The sequence below is a fragment of the Enoplosus armatus genome, chromosome 12 (assembly GCF_043641665.1).
Source record: "Enoplosus armatus isolate fEnoArm2 chromosome 12, fEnoArm2.hap1, whole genome shotgun sequence".
Taxonomy (NCBI): domain Eukaryota; kingdom Metazoa; phylum Chordata; class Actinopteri; order Centrarchiformes; family Enoplosidae; genus Enoplosus; species Enoplosus armatus.
This window is the reverse complement of record NC_092191.1, coordinates 354,626-372,937: the sequence shown is the minus strand read 5'-3', so window position 1 is coordinate 372,937 and position 18,312 is coordinate 354,626. Positions and strand designations below refer to the sequence as shown.

The 18,312-nt window shown below is 45.1% G+C and overlaps 1 protein-coding gene across 1 annotated transcript; it reads left to right on the top strand.

Moving 5' to 3' along the window:
• The first annotated feature begins 367 nt into the window (after positions 1-367).
• znf318 (zinc finger protein 318) lies at positions 368-14,524 on the top strand. Its single transcript, XM_070915617.1, has 11 exons — positions 368-625; positions 2,499-2,608; positions 3,358-3,880; positions 4,840-6,085; positions 6,513-6,613; positions 6,738-6,837; positions 7,064-7,386; positions 9,053-9,247; positions 9,427-9,520; positions 10,128-10,246; positions 10,552-14,524. Exons 1-11 carry the CDS (start codon positions 368-370, stop codon positions 13,114-13,116), a joined length of 5,634 nt encoding a protein of 1,877 aa, XP_070771718.1. The 3' UTR covers positions 13,117-14,524.
• The last annotated feature ends 3,788 nt before the right edge of the window (positions 14,525-18,312 follow it).

Sequence of the window (18,312 nt, the reverse complement as noted above, 5' to 3'; positions counted from 1 at the left end):
ATATCAGGAGGCTGATATAGGGATATATGTATTTAGTGTGTTAAGGTATGTACATTGTTTGTTTGCTCTCTTATTTTATTGTTATATATTGTCTTTATTTGTGCAACAACATGTCTTCTGCTCCGGTACAGAAGGTGGCGGTATGACTGCAGTCTGCCATGAAACGAAAAGATGAAGACGAAAGAGGAGGTTTGCGTGCATGCCTACATCACAGAATGAGCTGCAGGGAATCAAGTTTCTGTTAAATATCTCAATAGATGGTTCAAACTCAAAGTAAAGCGACTGCAACTTTGTGCTTTGCATCAAATAAACGCTGGAGTCGTCCGCTGGTTGACCGCGGGAAGCCATAGAATCTCTGCGGGAGGAGATGTACCGTGGTCGGCCTCCGCCGAGAGGAGGCTACCCGCCGCCTTTCGAAGGCCGAGGTCCGCCACCCCCGAGGCCTTACCTGGCACCGGGCTACAGAGATGACAGAAGCCGGCCCAGGCCTCCGTACCACGCCGGCTACCACGACCATGGTCACCCTGAGTCCTACCGCCGCTCGCCACCGCGCAGGAGGTACCCTTCCCCCGGTTCAGGAAGTCACCGAGGCGGAGAGTACTGGGCCGGTGGCCCCCCGAGAGAGGTGAGTCAGTCGGGCTAAAACGGTCTAATGAATATGAACATTTATATTTTTCCAACAAACTGCGGTTAGTTAATGTTATTGTCTCCTGAGAATGCCTTATAGTTGAAGTTAGCTATCACATTAGCCCTGATACGAATAGTTTATTAGCACCTGTTCACCAAACTTCATTCAAAAGCCTTCCAATTTACCACCGTCTTGCTTGTCCACATTGTGTAGTACTTGTTTAGCCAAAACGTTAGCGTTCATTCTTAAGTGTTCCCGACCAATGCATCAAGTAAACTACCAGTAACTCCTCCCCTTAAAAGTTTAACTTTTAAAGCATAAATATATCTTTGTCGTTTTCACTTAATTCACGTAAAAATACACTGTCCTGGCTAACGTTAGCAAGCAGCGTAAACTGATAATAAAAGTCGGTGTTTCGCTATGAAAAGTAGTTTTTTTGCGGTTGTCTAAATTGCTGATTTAAAGAACATCTTAACGGTTTGAAATTACGTTAAGTAACTTTATTTGTAGAGCCAAGTTTCAACGCCTCACTGAACTGCCAGATATATGAGTGGAGTTCAATGGTGGTTGGACAACAAAGGACCAAACCAACAGTTTACTGAACTTTTATTATTATTGACGACTTTCTGAAGCACACATTATGTGTCTGACAGCCATTGATTTCACTTTATTTCTGTGAAAATCAGCTTGAGGAGACTTGAAACTGACTGCAGCGAGATGATCATCACATCATCCAGTTTATTTGAGTTTGAGTTGAGTTCATATTAATGCAGTTGATCGGTGGACTGATCGATAAGTGATGGTCTGGTGCTTTAAAGGGTCACTACACTCTGCACAGACAGTGCAGACAGTCTGGGTTTTATCTGCTGAGGACTTAAGATGCTTTCTTAAATTGTATTTACATTATTGATTCATCTGTTAATAATGTTTACTGAATATTCATCTAAACATTTGTTTGTGTGAGGGAATCAGTCAAGTTCAGAAGTTTACTTCACACATACACGTTTTTTATCTTTCTGTTGTCATGACAACTGGACCGGTATAAAACAGTGATTTGGTGGAAGGTCATGAATGTGACCTGTTGACCAGGTGAACAGTAACTCCTTTGATCTGATCTGTTTTATGATTTAGATGACAGCAGCTGTTTGATCAGAAATCGACAGCTATTTTAATAATCAATTAATCGTTTCAGTCATTTTCAGAATGAGCCTTTCTTGTCGCTTGCTAAACATTTTTGTGTGTCGAACAAAACAGGACGTCACTCTGGAAAGTGATAGGCATTGTTTTATAGACAAAATGATGAATTAATACATCCCAGATGAATCCATAATGACAGTAAATATGAGCTGTACTGATGCCAGAGAGGACGTGAGGAGACAAACCCCCCCGACCAGGACTAATGGCCTCGTTGACACTAAAACATTCGGCTGTTCAGATTCATCTGATTGTATGTGGACGTCTCTGCAGAAAGAAAACGATGCGTCTTTTCATGTGTTTTAATCTCAGCAGCGGTCCTCACAGGATCACAAAGCTCTAAAAAGTTACACACCTAATTAATAATTAAAACCCAGACGCACAGCGAACATTTAGTCTATGAGTCTACTATGAGAAGCTGCAGGACTCTTCTACCTGACTCACCGCTTCCTGTGTCATCCAGTTACCTCTGTAGGTCAGTGGTATCGGACCCTGGCGTGCTCAGCCAGGTGGTGCCGGACCAGGCGTGTTCAGCCAGGTGGTGCCGGACCAGGCGTGCTCAGCCAGGTGGTGCCGGAGTAGAGGCCGTGCTGTAGCTACTGTCTCAGGAAGCCAGAAACGACCTCTCATTAATGTCTAATCAATAATCAATCTGTGTTTGTGATATTTGTTGCAGAGGTCTCTGTCACCACGTGGGGCGGGTCCCCTCGACCACAACCTGGTCATCACCGTCGGCAACGAGTTGACCGGACCATCTGGCTCCACCCACTCACGCCATCATGACAGGTATGAAAAAACCAAATGTTATTGGTTCATTAGACTCATGATGGATGTAGCCGTCAGGACAAGACTTCAACAGAAAGGTCTATCTCTGTGAGGACCCTTTCATAATGTTGGGCGTCCTGTCACCAGCGCAGCTGCCCACAATGATTATGTTGCAGCCCATTAACGGTTGCCGGCTGAGGCGATCGACTGGACCAGATCCAAAACTTTTGGTGCTTATTTAGACACCAAAATATGTGTAAAAAAAAATAGGGCCCAGGTTTGAAAATACTGGAATTACCCTTTACAGAAAAACAACTGGGATTTCATAAATATAGTAGACTAAAGATGAAGTCAAGTTTGTAAAATGATCTTGAAATATTGAATAAGTCATGATCATTACAAGAATAAAAAGGAATATATTGAGAAAATACTTCGAGCAGAAAGTCAACAGTTATATTATAAAGTAATATTTTACTTTATCTAATCTGCAATATGTTTTTCCAAATAATATTTAGTCTTCAGAGAAACATACAGCTGAGAGGAGACATTATGTCACACTAGAACCCCCAAATTATTTAATCTTTACTCTGATTTATTTATTCTAATGACATTATTGTGAAATTTGTCATATCATGCTTTCAGTTGCTGTATTATCGTACTCAATGATAAATAAATATTGTAAGTGCATCTTTACTAAACTATCCATATCTAATATTTAATATTTGTTAATAATATGTTCACTTCTTGCATCTGTTTTTTAATCCGTACAGAGACTACCCTCCTCGACCAGAGTACGAGCGGGGCCGGAGTCGACCTCGCAGCCGGAGTCCGGACCGAAGCCGGGCCAAGAGTCGGGGACGGAGTAAGAGTCGGGCGAGGAGCAAAAGCCGGCCCCGGAGCCAGAGCCGCAGTCCTGACCGGAGCCGGGACAAGAGTCGGGGACGCAGCAAAAGTCGCAGTCCGGATCGGAGTCGGGCCAAGAGCCGAGGCCGGAGCAAGAGTCGCCCCCGCAGCAGGTCCAGGTCCGGGTCCAGAGGGCGGAGCAGGGGGCGGAGCAGGGGGCGGAGCTACAGCAAAGTGGCGAGCCACGGCCGCAGTAAGAGCAGGCAGAGGAGTCGCAGCGTGAGCAGCAGCTCGAGCTCCAGCAGCCGCAGCACAGACGAGAAATCCAGAAAAGAGTTCAAGGAGCTGGACTCGGCTCGACGCAGGAAGGAGCTGGAGGAGATGCTGAGTCTGCCGACCAAATCCATCCTGAAGAAACGCAACGACTCCGAGGACTCGCCGTCACTCAGGGTAGGACCAGAACTAACACTTATTTTTGTTGTGGATTCAGCTCGGCGTGGTGGTGGTGGCACACGGCAGGTGGAGCGGGTTGGGGGTTCGATCCCCGGTTCCCCCCGTCCACATGTCGAAGTGTCCTTGAGCGTGAGTGTGAATGAGACCAAGCTGTAAAGCACTTTGAAAAGGGTTTTATAAGTGAAGCCCATTTATCGTTCATCGTTTAGCCCAGCGAGACTCTCCGGTCTGGTTTCATCCGACCAACCGTCCGAAAATTTAAAAGCTGGCACCAACAAATATTTGACATCAGAATCCGTCAATCAACTAAAAGATTGATCAACAAACACAAGCATTAATAAAGAAAACACATCATCAGCATTATGATTTAATCCAGAGAAAGAGGCAAGTAAGATAACGAACTTGATGCCAACTTTCAGAGCTTGACAGTTTTTAATATCTTCCAGTTCAAAAAGAGCCGCAGGCTGTTTACAGAGTTCAGAATCAGAAAACAGCTGGAATATGAAAAAAACGTGAAAATCCTAATTAATTATTGTATTAAAATTTAGATAGAATCAGCAACATGTTTCGACGTAGAGTTTGAATATTGTTGTCAGGTGAAACGTTTGCATCTCCAAATTTGGTGACTTTCATTTGTAATAACATAACGTCAATACATTTTTTGTTCATATGTAGACTAATGACCTAATGAATTAGTCTCTAATCAGCAGCCGGTGTAAGATGGCTCCACGTTATCGACTGAAAGCTCAGAAATGGAACAATAACTACAACTAAATGTTGTCGTGGACTCCTGCCAGACTCCTGAAGCTCAAAGCCAGTTGAAGGAGGAGGAGGCGGCTTCTCACCTGACAACAGAAATGTTTTCGTTCATTTAAATAAAAGGTTCTAATGATTAAGCATCAGGAGAGGATCTGTGGTTCAGAGGCATCACTCCGCTCTGTGTCTCTGTGTTTCAGAGCATCGACTCTCCCAGAGGTCTGGAGGGGACCAACATCTCTCGGGTGGCAGACCAGTTGCTGCTGGCTGTTAAAGGCATGGAGCCTCACATGGTGGCCTCCATGCTGTCAGAGCTGCGGTCCGACCCACAGATGGCTCAACGCGCCGGCCTCGACGCCGAGATCAAAGAGATCCTCAACCTGCTGGGGGGACCGGCAGGGGCCAAGGCTCAGGAGAAGACCACGGAGGACATCGATGACGAGGAGAAGTTCCTGTATGGAGACTCAGAGGAGCCCAAACCTTCACCAGCGTCAGAGCCGGTCCGACACCACGGGCTTGATCTGTACGGAGACGTGACGGAGGAGGCACTGTACGGAGACTACCCCTCGCAGAAAGCCGTCATTGGCCAGGCGTACAGCCTCCTGCCGGGGGCCTCGCCTCACATACAGGCCCCACCCACCACGGGGGAGGTGGATGTGAGGTACGCGAGCCGGCCCACCATCAGCCCCGACCAGAACATCACGGTCCAGGTGTCGAACCCCGCCTACCCGCCAGGGACGGAGCCGCTGGAGGAGGGCGAGCGTCAGGCGCTGGAGGAGTACGAGAAGATCCAGGACCTGCTGAAGACCATCGGCCTGGACCTGGGCATGGCTGAGATCAGCAAGATGGCCGCCAGGACCAAAGAGCGGCTCCATGGAAACAAGCCACCTCCGAAGACCCCCACCCGCTGCAGACGGTACTCCTCTGGCAGCTCAGACGGCAGCCACCGCAGCAGGAGTCGCAGGAGGCGGAGCCACAGCTCCAGCAGCAGCAGCAGCAGCAGCAGCAGCAGGAGTCGCAGCCGCGGAGGGGGGCGGAGGGGCAGCTGGAGCAGCGACGACGGCCGGAGGAAGACCTCAGCTCCGCCCAAATCTCACAAAGACAGAGACGTCAAAGAGACCAAGGTCGAGCGGAGCGATGCAGTACCGCAGCCGCACAAAGAACCGCCGCCACAAACCCCTGACCCCAACACCCTCCCCCCTCACCCCGGGGTGCCCATACCCACCTACCCCCCCTCACAGGTTCACAGCATGATGCCCCCTAACTTCCCCCCGCCAGGTTACGGCCAGTATGGAAACTACCTTCCCTACATGCACCAGCAGTGGCCGCCCATGTACCCACCCCCCAGCATGGCCCTGCCCCCACAGGCCGGCCCTGAAGACTTCCCCCCCACTCTGCCCTTCAAACAGCCCTACAACAAAGCAGCACTTGAGCCGGGGGCCAAAGGTCAGTCTGATCAGCGTGATCGATTATTAAAGGAATATTAATTGTAGTTTTGAAGATGTTTATTGATTCATTCATTGATTATTGATCATGTGTTGACATAAACAGGAAACAAACTGTCGATCACAAAGTTTAGCTTCTGGTTCTGGCTGTGTGCACTTCTTTATGCAGTACACATGTTGTGTACATTTACTACATATTTGTTTATAACCTGTAGTGATGTCATCTATAAAACTGATGAGGATCATTATTTCACCGGAAAATTAAAGTTCTAGTTTGCTCGTGATGGACAATGAACTCAACGTATATGAGAGCCAGAGAAGAAGGAGGAGCTGAACGGAGTCCTAGTTACGAGCAGAAGATGGATGTCTGGTTTCTTTTGATGCTGTTGGACTAGAAGTTCACTTCCTGCTCTTTGTTGTGTCCTCAGGTTTGGTGAAGACTTCTGTTCAGGACGGTGAGAAAGGAAAAGGCAGCAGCCACGACAGGAAAGTGTCTGAGGAGCAGAACAACGAGAGCCAGAAACAAAAGGTTTTACCTTCATTTATCACGTTCAGTCATGAATCCAAGGCTTCAGTGTGTGAGTGAAAGTGATGTAGCTGCAGATGAAGATGATGGTGACTGCAGGTGAACCGGACGGTTCTTCTGTGTTCAGGTTCTGGAGGAGAGAGAGAAGCTGAAGCAGGACAGAGAGCTCAGGATGAAGAAGAAAGAATATCTGATGAAGGAGCTGGAGAGACTCAGGAAGCAACAAGGTGAGTCCTGCAAGCTTATCTGGACCCGACGCATCAAGTCTGCTTTGTGTGGTGGACCATGTGATGAACATTATAGCTTTACTGTAGATAAGAACGAGCAGCACATCATCAGATTCCATTAAAACTAAAACCACTAAAAACTCTTAAGTTTTGTTCATCACTGAACGTTGGAGAGGACAGTGTTGTTGTGTTGCTGTTTTTTCTACATGTGTCGTTGTGTTTTCAGGCGAGCTCCTGAGGAAGAAGCGCCGGGAGAAGGACGGTCACAAAGACCCTCTGCTGCAGGAGATCAGCCAACTGCAGGAGGAGGTCATGACTCAGATCTCCAACCTGCGCAAAGAGCACGAGGCCGCCGAGAAGAAACGCAACGAGATCGACAAGGTGGCGCTCATCCTCGGCCTGAACCCGTCCGACCGGCCACGCAGGACCGGCAAGCCTGCCGCGGACCAGGAGGACCACCCGCCGCCGCTGCTGCCACCAGAGAAGAAGAAACGGGAGCCAGAGAGGAGTCCTGATGGACGGCAGGCAGCTGGCAGCTCCACACTAAAGGTACGAACACCTACACAGGAGGTAAAACAGGAAATACTGCTGACTGTGGCTCATTACTGTCCGTTTGTAATGTCCTAAAGTAAGAATATATTTTATTCATATCGATTTATTTGGAAAACATTTTAAAACCATTGATTTGATTTAAAATAATGTTTTGAATATTGTGAAGATAAACAACTTGTATTCTAACCTAGCCCTTGAATTCATCAGCGTTCACTGAAAGGTGTCAACAGATTAAGCTAAATATAAAAGTTGGCCATGAAGCTTGTTTGTGTGGGCAGATATGTTGCATCAAAACTGCTTTTCTTTGATTATATTTTACCTTCCGTTATTCATTTGTAGTTTTTTCTGTCTCAACAGTCAGTAATTCTAGTTGCTTCTACTTTGCAGTGTTTTCACATTAAAAGCCTGTCAGGAAAGGAAGAGAGCATGTCCTTTCAGCCACCAAAGGCTTTTAATGTGAAACATTTGTGCTGAAGTGTTGACTTTTATTGACGGATGCTAAACAGTGATTGAAAATGACGGCAAAGTAGAACCAGCTTCTATTTGAGAAGCAGTGTCACGTTTGTGTTGATCATTCACTGCATCAGGCTGTCGATGTTTCTCTTCTTCTACTGAACTTCTTTTAAAAAGGCTTCCTTATTTTGATTTGAATCACAGCCACCTGACTTCTGTGCAACAGTTGCTTTTATTTGCGAAAGGTTTTGAACTATAGCCCCTTTTATACAGCCTGTTCAAGGCGGGAGTGTTGCACATTGGGCCTTGTTGTTCCAAGGCCCTATGCAGCAGGACAGGACAGGAGTGTGACATTTTGATGTGTGCGACCCACCACCAGGGGGGTTTAAAAAGCATCTAGCAGCAGTTAGCAGCTAACTCGAAGAAGAAGAAGTTAGCAGCTAACCTACAGCAACCGAAAACGTCTGCAAAATGGGGAGACAACGAGGACCGGGAGCTCCTTAACCTCCAAGCAGAGGACGAGATCAACCCGACATACATGTTATATGTCACACGGGACGCCGACGCTGTTGTGTTACATGTCACGCCTCCTCTAAAGTCACACAGTGGCGGGTCTTCTTTACGGCAGTATTGTGGGATCTCTGTTTAAAAAAGGCTGCACAGCTTGTTCAGCTTGTTCAAATGTTTTAAATATAATAAACGTTCATGACAAGATTGTCTGATCTTGTCCTGTTAGCTTTGACATAGATAGCTCAGTTAGTAGATGTTAGAAGAAGATCTCTTTTTCTTCACAGCTTCAGTAATAATGAAAGAAAGTTTAATAGGAACATTGTAAAGTTCCCAAACTGGTAGGCTTAGACCTTTTTGATATGAACGATATCATCTCAGGTTTGTGCTCAGAGTTTAAGACACAAAACGCACATTTGGTTCTTTTTTGTGACTTTGAGATCTTGAAAACGAATCAAGCTCAAACTTTAAAGTGAATTTGAAGTTACTGTCTGCATAAAGGCGACTGCCAGATTCTCGTAAAACACGTGTTGACTAACGTCTTCGAGGCTGAAAATCAACGAAGGTAAGAAACTTCTCCATTTTTAGATTTTGTGGAGCCGATCTTCAAAGATGGAACTGAAATGTTTTTGTCTGAGTGAATCCTGACTGTGTCGACTTCCACTCGCCATGTTGACCCTCCTCCATCTTTGTTTCTCAGCAGACCTCAGCGGCAACGCCGTCTTTGACAGCGTCCCCAGATGGACCGTCCGTCGCCACCGTGGCCCCGGCTATGACGCCACCCCCGCAGCCGTTTGAATACTATGACGCTGGAAACCACTGGTGCAAAAACTGTAACGTCACCTCTGGTTCCATGTTTGATTTTTTCACGCACTTGCACAGCAAAACGCATCGAAAGGTTTGTAACAGTTTTTAGATTTTACAAAATATCTTTGTCCATTAATGTCGGCTGTACAAGACAATATCATCTTTTTATTTTTTCATTTTGTGCTTTGAAGGAGTTGGTTTGATATTCATACACAACAGTCCATTTATGTATTTGTTCCTTTATATTTAAGTTTTCTTTTCTTTTGACAGACTCTGGACCCGTACAACCGGCCCTGGGCTTCCACTCCTACCAAAATCCTCAAGAACACGCCGTCAGTAGAGAAGCTGACAAAACCCGCCAAAGGTACTCGTACTGCACATTCATCATTTCCCTGAAACCGAACCACTTTTTTCCCAATGATCCTGGTGTCCGAACCGCTGAATTTTGTTAGCCATTTTCTGCTTCCAGGTGGAGCTCAGTGTGGATCTCTGCTGCAGTTTCTCTGTCTCTTAATGAAAACAGTGCTAATGAAGTGACAAAGACTCTCGTCGAACCACAGAGGAGACTCCTGTCGACACCTCTGATGTCAATTCATTTGTTTTCCATGTCTCATCCTCAAATGTAGGCTGCTGTAAATGTAACGTACTGCAGTAACCTTTGGAAAAGTGCTTTAACGTCTCATTACAGGTGTTAGTCTGCTCAAAATGAGTCCTTATTTTACTACATTTCCTGTCGTAACTCTGGTATCACTGAGCAGTTAGCACTTTGCCATCGGTTACTGCTCTGAAATAAGACCACTGAACTATCACCATCTATTTTTACAATACTTTTATAATCAAATGTCACCTCTCTAACCTTCTCCTGTTCTGACAGGTACTGGAAATGGAGACGTCCACCAGGTAAACATGATTGACAGTTTATTTTATCACCCCCCGTGGGTTTAAAATGTGTTGCGTGTGTTTTGCTTCAGGTTCGGAGTTCTTGCTGCCCGTCAGAGGATTCTTCTGCCTGCTGTGTAAAGAGTTTTATGGAGACGCTATCTGTGCAGAAGAGCATGTCACCACACATACTCACAATGAGAAATACAAGGTATTTAACTGTTTGAACAAGCAGAGAAGCGCCACAAACAGAGATGGTCGACAACCAATCATTGTCATGTAAGAATGAGGTCGCAGGTGAAGTCGAGATTGAAACCATAAATCCACATGACGTAAACGCAGCATTACCCACGGTAGATGTCTAATCATGCCAAAACTTCCAAGCTCTAGTTACAATAACGTGTATTGTGTGTATGTGAGTGAGGTTCATACCACATATGTACATGTTCATTGTTTGTATGTCAGGATGTATTTTATTCACTCTCTTTACTCTTGTTTTAATGCCTCTTTCACCAGAAACAAATGTACGAGAATCCGTTGTATGAACAGAGGAGGAACCTCGACCGCCAGGCAGGACTGGCCTTAGAGACGAGTGGGAAGAAACGCAAACATGAGGACGATGAGAAAAGCAACAAAGACAAGGAGGAGAAGTCCAAACACAAAAAGGACAAGAAAGACAAGGATAAAAAGAAGGAAGAAGATGACGCTGCTCAGAAGGAGGAGAAGTCTAAAGTTAAAAAAGAGGAAGAGGAGGATAAGCCGAAGTTGAACAAGAAAGAGGAGGATTTTAAAGATGACAAAAGCCTGGAAGAGGAGAGGCCTTCTTATAGCAAGAAAGATGAAGAGGAAAAGTATAAATTTGGCAAAAAGGATGATAAATACCGATGTAGCAGAGAAGAAGAGGAGAGGGGTAAATACAGCAGGAGAGACGAGGACGACCGATACAAATATAGTAGAGAAGAAGAATATCGATACCGGTATCGCAGGGAAGAAGATGACAGATATGACGACCGTCCCAAATATGGTCCTAGAGACGACGAGGACAAATATAAATACAGTAAATATTCAGAATCCAGATCCAAATATGACAGAGAGCGAGATGAAGGAAAGCCTAAGGCTGAGAAGGAAGCTTTTAAAAGGCTTGAGCCGGGGAAACCAACAGGGAAACCAGCAGGGAAAACAGAGGTCAGCAAGCCTGAACTGCCACCAAAGCCCTACGACCCACCCAAAATTCTTTGTGGACCCAGTCCGGCCATGAGGGCAAAGCTTCGCAAGCAGAGTCTGGAAACTGGTAAACCAGCACCCGTGGCCACGGCCGCTTCATTTGGAAAGTTCACTTGGAAGAAGAGGGAAAACGTTCTGGCGAAGGAGGCAGAGAAAGTGGCGGCAGAGTTCATCAAGGATGACGAAGCGGCCATGAAGCAGAATCCAGTTTTAGTGGAGGATTCTTTTGCTAAATCTATGGCTGTTGCTAAGGAGATTGCCCAGAAGCTGGCGGGCCAGAACACGCCTCCTCCCTGGGTGTCCAATGACGCCAACCGGGGAAGGATCCGGCCCAACCTCCCTGCACCCACTGCAGTCCTGAGGAAAACGGCCATGATGGGTAAACCTGCACCTCTGAATACCTTCCTGTCCATCAGACCCCAAAACACCAGTTTACAAGAGTCTCCTCCAAAAGATCCTCTCACAAAGGCTGTAAATGCTCAGAACGTACTGCTGGAAACTAAACCTCAGCTACCAATTGGTGTACCTGGGCCATTTCAGGCTATGTCAGCACCCGCGGTTGCTATGCCAGGGCCATTTGGGGCTAAACCTCCGCCGCTGGTGTCAAGACCAGCGCCGTTTGAGGTTAAGCCTGTGCCACCAGTTTCTAGGCCTACCCCAATTGAGCCAAAGCATGTGCCGTCTGAGACTAAACCTGCACCATTTGAGGCTAAACCTTTGCCAACTGAAACTACTCCTGCCCCATCCATGGCTAAACTCGCACAACCAACAATGATAAAGATAGTGTCCGATGTGGCAGCTCCTGGCGTCCCGGAGAGCGAGCAAACTCGCACAGTGTTTGTCAAGCCTCCACCTTTCATGAACCTGGGCGACGGAGCTCAGAAGTCCGAGAAACTAAAGAGTAACCTGGCTGCAGCCAAAGCCCAGGACTTATTTGACATCTTCTACAGCAACATTGGCCAATCAAGCGCCTCCTCCATCACCAAACCAGCAACAGACGCCAGAGCTGACAGGAGTAGCACGAATAAAAGTCAACTCCCTGCTCCGCAAGACCGAAAACCACAACCTCAGTGTCAGCTTCTTACCCAGTCCAAACCTCCAAGTGTTGTCGATACATCTCCGCAACCAGACTCAAATAATTTCACACCCAGACCCCAAACCAAGCCAGAATCAGACATTCAAATTGCATCGGTTTGGTCCTTGCAGCCTACCCCAGCTTCAACAGCTGAGGTGGCTCCATCTCAAACTACTTCACAAACAACCCACACAAAACTGAATCCCCCAGCCCAGTCTGAGGCTCGGAGTGTACCCCAAACCCAGTTCTCAACTCCTAAATCTGAGTCCCAAATCGCCCCTCAAATTGAGCCTGCCGAGCTGGAACCAACACCTCCAACTCTGTCCCAGCCCAAACTGGCTCCTCAAATCCAAACAGAGCCACAATCTGAACCCCAACCAGACCAGGACACCCAGCCGCAGTCCCATACAGAGACCCATCCTGACACAGCTCCACAACCTCAATCCAAACCAGGCCCCAAAACTAGAGGCAAGACAGCTCCAACAAAGAGAACCACTCCTGCCCCCCACCCTGTCCGACAAACCAGATCCCAAACCAGATACCAGACGCGGCAGCAGCAGAGCCAGTCCGAGCCAGAGCCTGAGCTGGCTTCAGGAGATTCTGACTCGGCAGCTTCAGACCCAAAGGGGCTGGACACAACAGATCCCGGCTCTGGGTTGCATGTGGAGGAGGGGGCACACAGCGAGGGGGATCCTCAGATGATGCCGATCACCCCTGAAACCCTGGGCCTCCCCTCTGATATGACCTCCCTGGACTTTGAGTATGATTTTAACTTTGAGTAGGAGCTGACTGGATTCTGGGAAGGTGATTTCTTTAAAGCCACTCGTATATCCAGGATGTGTAGAAGATCATAAGCCACAGTCTGTCATCAATAATTTACTGGACTTAAAGGCAGCTGACGGACTTGAGACTTTTAAAACTCTGACCTTCATCTGTTCAAAGGACAAGTTTGACGTTCAGTGAAACCCTCTTGTTCTGTCTTCTCCAGAGTCCGATGTTTCAGATAAATATCAGTTTCATTCCTGTGCGTCTAGGAAAGAGGTGGTCCAGGACTTCTCTAGTCCTGCATGACATACAATCTTATACTTTTCTTAATAACAAAAATACCCCCGAAAGGGACAAAAACCGACAATGAGTTTATGAATATTTACTAAAAGGTATTTCCTATAGTTCATGCCTTTGTGTCGAACCAAATGATATTTACAAACACATTTCTGTCCACACACCGTACATTCACATGTGGTTTGAGTCTGCAGATGGGATTTGATGGCAAGAAGAGAGATGTAAAATAGTCATTTTCTAGTTTTTGGACAACAGTGGAGCTCTATGGCACAAAGTTAGAAGAGACTTGATGTGGCCAAATGGTTCTGGGTCTGTTTCTCATTGTTTGGGCTAGACCACTTAGTTCAGTGGCTCCCAACCTGGGGTCCCCCAAAGGGTCATGAGATCATTTTAAAGGGTTGTAAACCAATAAACGGAACAGGAAGCTAAAGAAAAAAACTTAAAAACAATTACTGGATAATATGAGGCATCTTAAAGTACTCCTACTTTTTGGTTGTAACCCACAGACTAATTTTAAGGGGTCACAAGTTCAGCTATCTCTGCGGTCCACATACTTTTGGTCATGAAGTGTATGGATGATTGTTGTTGGGTTAGGGTATTGGTAGGATACATTTGTTGGGTTTTGACTCTTCAGGGGAATTCTTGTTCTTCATAAAAATATAAAACAACGCGCCGAGCTGAAATGATATCTGACAGAAGAAGTCTGTTCCTTTAAACTGTTCCTTTAAAGTTCTGTCTTTGTCACATGTTCCCAGATAAAATGTCTCCTCGTTCTTTCAGCAGAGCCTCCTCTGCCTCCTCCTGCAGGTAACGTACTGTACACCCTTTTTTTTTTTTTATCCAGGTTCAGTTGATTTTTCCATCTGATGCAGAGTTCACGCAGTTCAGCCAGAAAGTCAAAGTCGTAGCACGGACCAAAAACAGCTCAGTTAGTTTGAAAGCTGCAGTTCACGTGTTAACTGAAGATCCAGGTTCCTGTGACTCTGCATCAGGTTTTCGCCCTGCATTGTGTTTGATGCACTGATCTGTGGTCAGTGTCTCTCTGTGAGTCAGAATAGAAACAACCTGCTCGTCTTGTAAACTTTGTTGCTTTAAGTAGAGTTGTAATAAAAGTTAGTGGAGAACAAACAGCAGGTCTGTGTAGTGATTGTTTTACACAGAAGTCACTGGAGTCTTAATGTATGTGTGTGTTCCTATATGTGTGTGTGTGTGTATATAAATATATATATATATATATATATATATATATATATATATTATGTATGTATACATATATGTATGTATACACTCCCCTCCAAAAGTATTGGAACAGTGAGGCCAATTCCTTTATTTTTGCTGTAGACTGAAAACATTTGGGTTTGACATCAAAAGATGAATATGAGACAAGAGATCCACATTTCAGCTTTTATTTCCAGGTATTTACGTCTGGATCTGATACACAACTTAGAAGATAGCATTATTTGTAATGGAACACCAAATTTTTAGGTGAGCAAAAGTATTGGAACAGATAGACTTAAAATAGATTAAAGTGAATAAGACTTAATGTTTAGTTGCAAATCCTTTGCTTGCAATAACTGCATCAAGCCTGTGACCCACTGACATCACCAAACTTTTGCATTCTTCTTTTGTGATGCTTTTCCAGGCGTTCACTGCAGCCTCTTTCAGTTGTTGTTTGTTTTGGGGGGGTCACTCCCTTCAGTCTCCTCTTTAGCAGGTAAAAGCATCCTCCTCTCTGACACCACCGTCAGAGAGTCCAGCTCCACCCCCACAACGTCACTGGCCTTGCGGACCAGTTTGTTTAGTCTGTTGGAGTCCGCCACCCTCAGCCTGCTGCCCCAGCATGCAGCATAGAGGATAGCACTGGCCACCACAGACTCATAGAACATCCTCAGCATAGTCCAGCAGATGTTGAAGGACCTCAGCCGCCTCAGAAAATAGAGACTGCTCTGGCCCTTCCTGTAGAGGGCATTGGTGTTCTTTACCCAGTCCAGTTTATTGTCTATGTGAACTCCCAGATACTTGTAATCCTCTACATCATGTGTTACATCACCAATGAAGATTAATGAGCCCGTCCCAGAAGAAGCCATGACATTACCTCCACTGTGTTTCACAGATGAGCTTGTATGTTTGGGATCATGAGCAGATCCTTTCTTTCTCCAAACTTTAGCCTTTCCATCACTTCGGTAAAGGTTCATCTTTGTCTCATCAGTCCATAAAACTTTGTCCCAGAATTTTTGAGGCTCGTCTCTGTACTTTTTGGCAAATTCCAGCCTGGCCTTCCTATTCTTCTTGCTAATGAGTGGTTTGCATCCTCTGGTGTAGCCTCTGTACTTTTGTTCATGAAGTCTTCTGCGAACAGTAGATTGTGATACCTTCACTCCTGCCCTCTGGAGGTTGTTGCTGATGTCACTAACAGCTGTTTTAGGGTCTTTCTTTACAGCTCTCACAATGTTTCTGTCGTCAACTGCTGCTGTTTTCCTTGGTCTACCCGTTCGACGTCTGTTACTTACCAGTGGTTTCTTTCTTCTTCAGGACATTCCAAATGGTTGTACTGGCTATGGCTCTGATTGATTTTCCATCTTCTCTCAGCTTCACAATTGCTTGTTTTTCACCCATAGACAGCCCTCTGGTTTTCATGTTGGTTACACCTCTAACTATAAATGCAGTCTGCACAGGCAAAACCCAAATCTGAAACTGAACGTAGACATTCAGGGCTATTTATTGTTTGAATAATCAATGTAATAGGACACACCAGGGCGAAAAAACACACCGGTCAGTCACATGTTCCAATACTTTTGCTCACATGAAAAATGGGTTGGTTCAAACAAAAGGTGCTATCTTGCAACTAAATATTAAGTCTTATTCACTTTAATCTATTTTAAGTCTCTGTTCCAATACTTTTGCTCATCTAAAAATTTGGTGTTCCGTTACAAATAATGCTATCTTCTAAGTTGTGTATCAGATCCAGATGTAAATACCTGGAAATAAAAGCTGAAATGTTGATCTCTTGTCTCATATTCATCTTTTGATGTCAAACCCAAATGTTTTCAGTCCACAGCAAAAATAAAGGAATTGGCCTCACTGTTCCAATACTTTTGGAGGGGAGTATATGTGTGTATATATACACGTGTGTAGTGGTTTTAATAAATAGCGACCAGACAAGCTTTTCAAACCATTTTGTTTTCTTTTCCTCATGATCAGTGATGGAACGTAACAAAGTACATTTACTCAAGTACTGTAAGGTCAAGGTACATGTACTGAGTATTTCCATTTTATGCCTCCTTCTACTTCTACTGCACCACATCTCGGAGGCAAATATTTTTTACCGCACTTATGTGTCTGACAGCTTTAGTTAATTATCAGATTACAATTTTTCAGTCTTGCTGATGTGGTGAATATTTGTGATGAACTGAAGGATGAAGAGTTCCTTCATGTGTTGAGAACATCCTCCTCCTCCTTCAGATAAGTAAACTCTAAACTCTCCTCAGATCAGCTGGAAGATGCATCGTCACAACGCTGAAAACAGGAAAAGTCAACTTTGTAGAGATACGTGGTTCTCACAGGGCAGCACTTGCTAATCTTGTAGAATATGATGCATCGCTGTACATGAAAGTACCCAACAGTATACGAAGTACTTCAAAATCTGAATGTGTCTGTCACTTTGATGGCGGAGTTCATAACTATAAAGCAGATTAAATGTTTCTTTGTACGACTTGAACTCTGGAGATTGGATCTGGTTAAACAGTGGACGTCGAGGACGAGTCTCCTGCAGGAAGGTAAGATGAGCAGCTTCATACAAACATTGCTCCCGTTTTCTGGTCACATGCAGATTTCCATAAATATGTTTGATTGTGTACTTGTACGGCTGTTTGATGCTCACACAATGTGTTTAAGTTTCTACTTCTGTGATGCAGCAGAAAACACGGTTCCAGTTTTATCAGATTAAAGCAGGAGAAGCAGTCTGGTGAAAACTAGAGTTTAACTAAGAAATGGTTGTTGTTGCAGCTCAGCTCAGAAACCTGTTGAAATGATCCTTTAACAGAAGAACCAGCGACTCCACACAGGAAATGAATCATAAAGGAAGAATGGCTGTTGAGGAAGAAACGTGATGGAACAATTAAGTTGGACTAAACTGAATGACACAGTGCTGTGATGTTTCTGACAAGAAATAAGACGACGTGCTGCCCGTCAGACAACACTGAGGGAATTCGAGCCAGTTATTCCTCAGGTAATACGTCACTGACGCTGAGAAGACGTTTTTACGTCAACAGAACCTTTTATGTCACTCCTGCGTTTACAATGTTGTTCAGCCGATTCAAGTGTGAACACCTGCAGAGTCTCTGTGAAGATGTCTCCAGTACTAACCCTAACGTGCTGCTGAGGCCTCAAATATAAAACATGTTTACTCTTTAAAATATGGACTAAATAATGTCGATATAAAGAATAATTCAGACATGTCGATGAAAGGTTCAGAGTTAACAACACATCTGATATAAATATCTTTATTTAACCCTCCGACATGACTGCACACTTATAAATTTAGTTTTTGTACACGAATAAACATAAATCCAAGAACTGCTGAACCAAACAACCAGGACTTTCAGCACCTGAACCCAGAGTGGTCTGAATCTGATTAATTCACATAAAACACTGAAATACTTCTAATAGAGAAGCTGTAACTTCAACACGTGTCTGCAGGCTGGAAGATGGAGAGCTCAGCGTGATGTATGACATGTTCACATGGAAAACTCAACTTTCACACTCAACATAATTTATTAATAACATGATCATCTTGTTTGGTTGCTGGGAAATAACTTCCGTTTTAATACTTGAAGCTGCTTCTTCCTGCAGTGGTCGGCCGGTGCTCAGTGCCATCAGGTTCAAGGTGTTTTGTTGCTGGGGAAGACTCGAGTCCT

Bases quoted from the DNA above. Each gene is read 5' to 3' on its own strand.
- znf318 (XM_070915617.1), top strand. From the start codon at position 368: ATGTACCGTGGTCGGCCTCCGCCGAGAGGAGGCTACCCGCCGCCTTTC. The intron at 6,614-6,737 runs GTTTTACCTTCA...TTCTGTGTTCAG, and splicing joins ACGAGAGCCAGAAACAAAAG to GTTCTGGAGGAGAGAGAGAA. The intron at 6,838-7,063 runs GTGAGTCCTGCA...TTGTGTTTTCAG, and splicing joins GAGACTCAGGAAGCAACAAG to GCGAGCTCCTGAGGAAGAAG.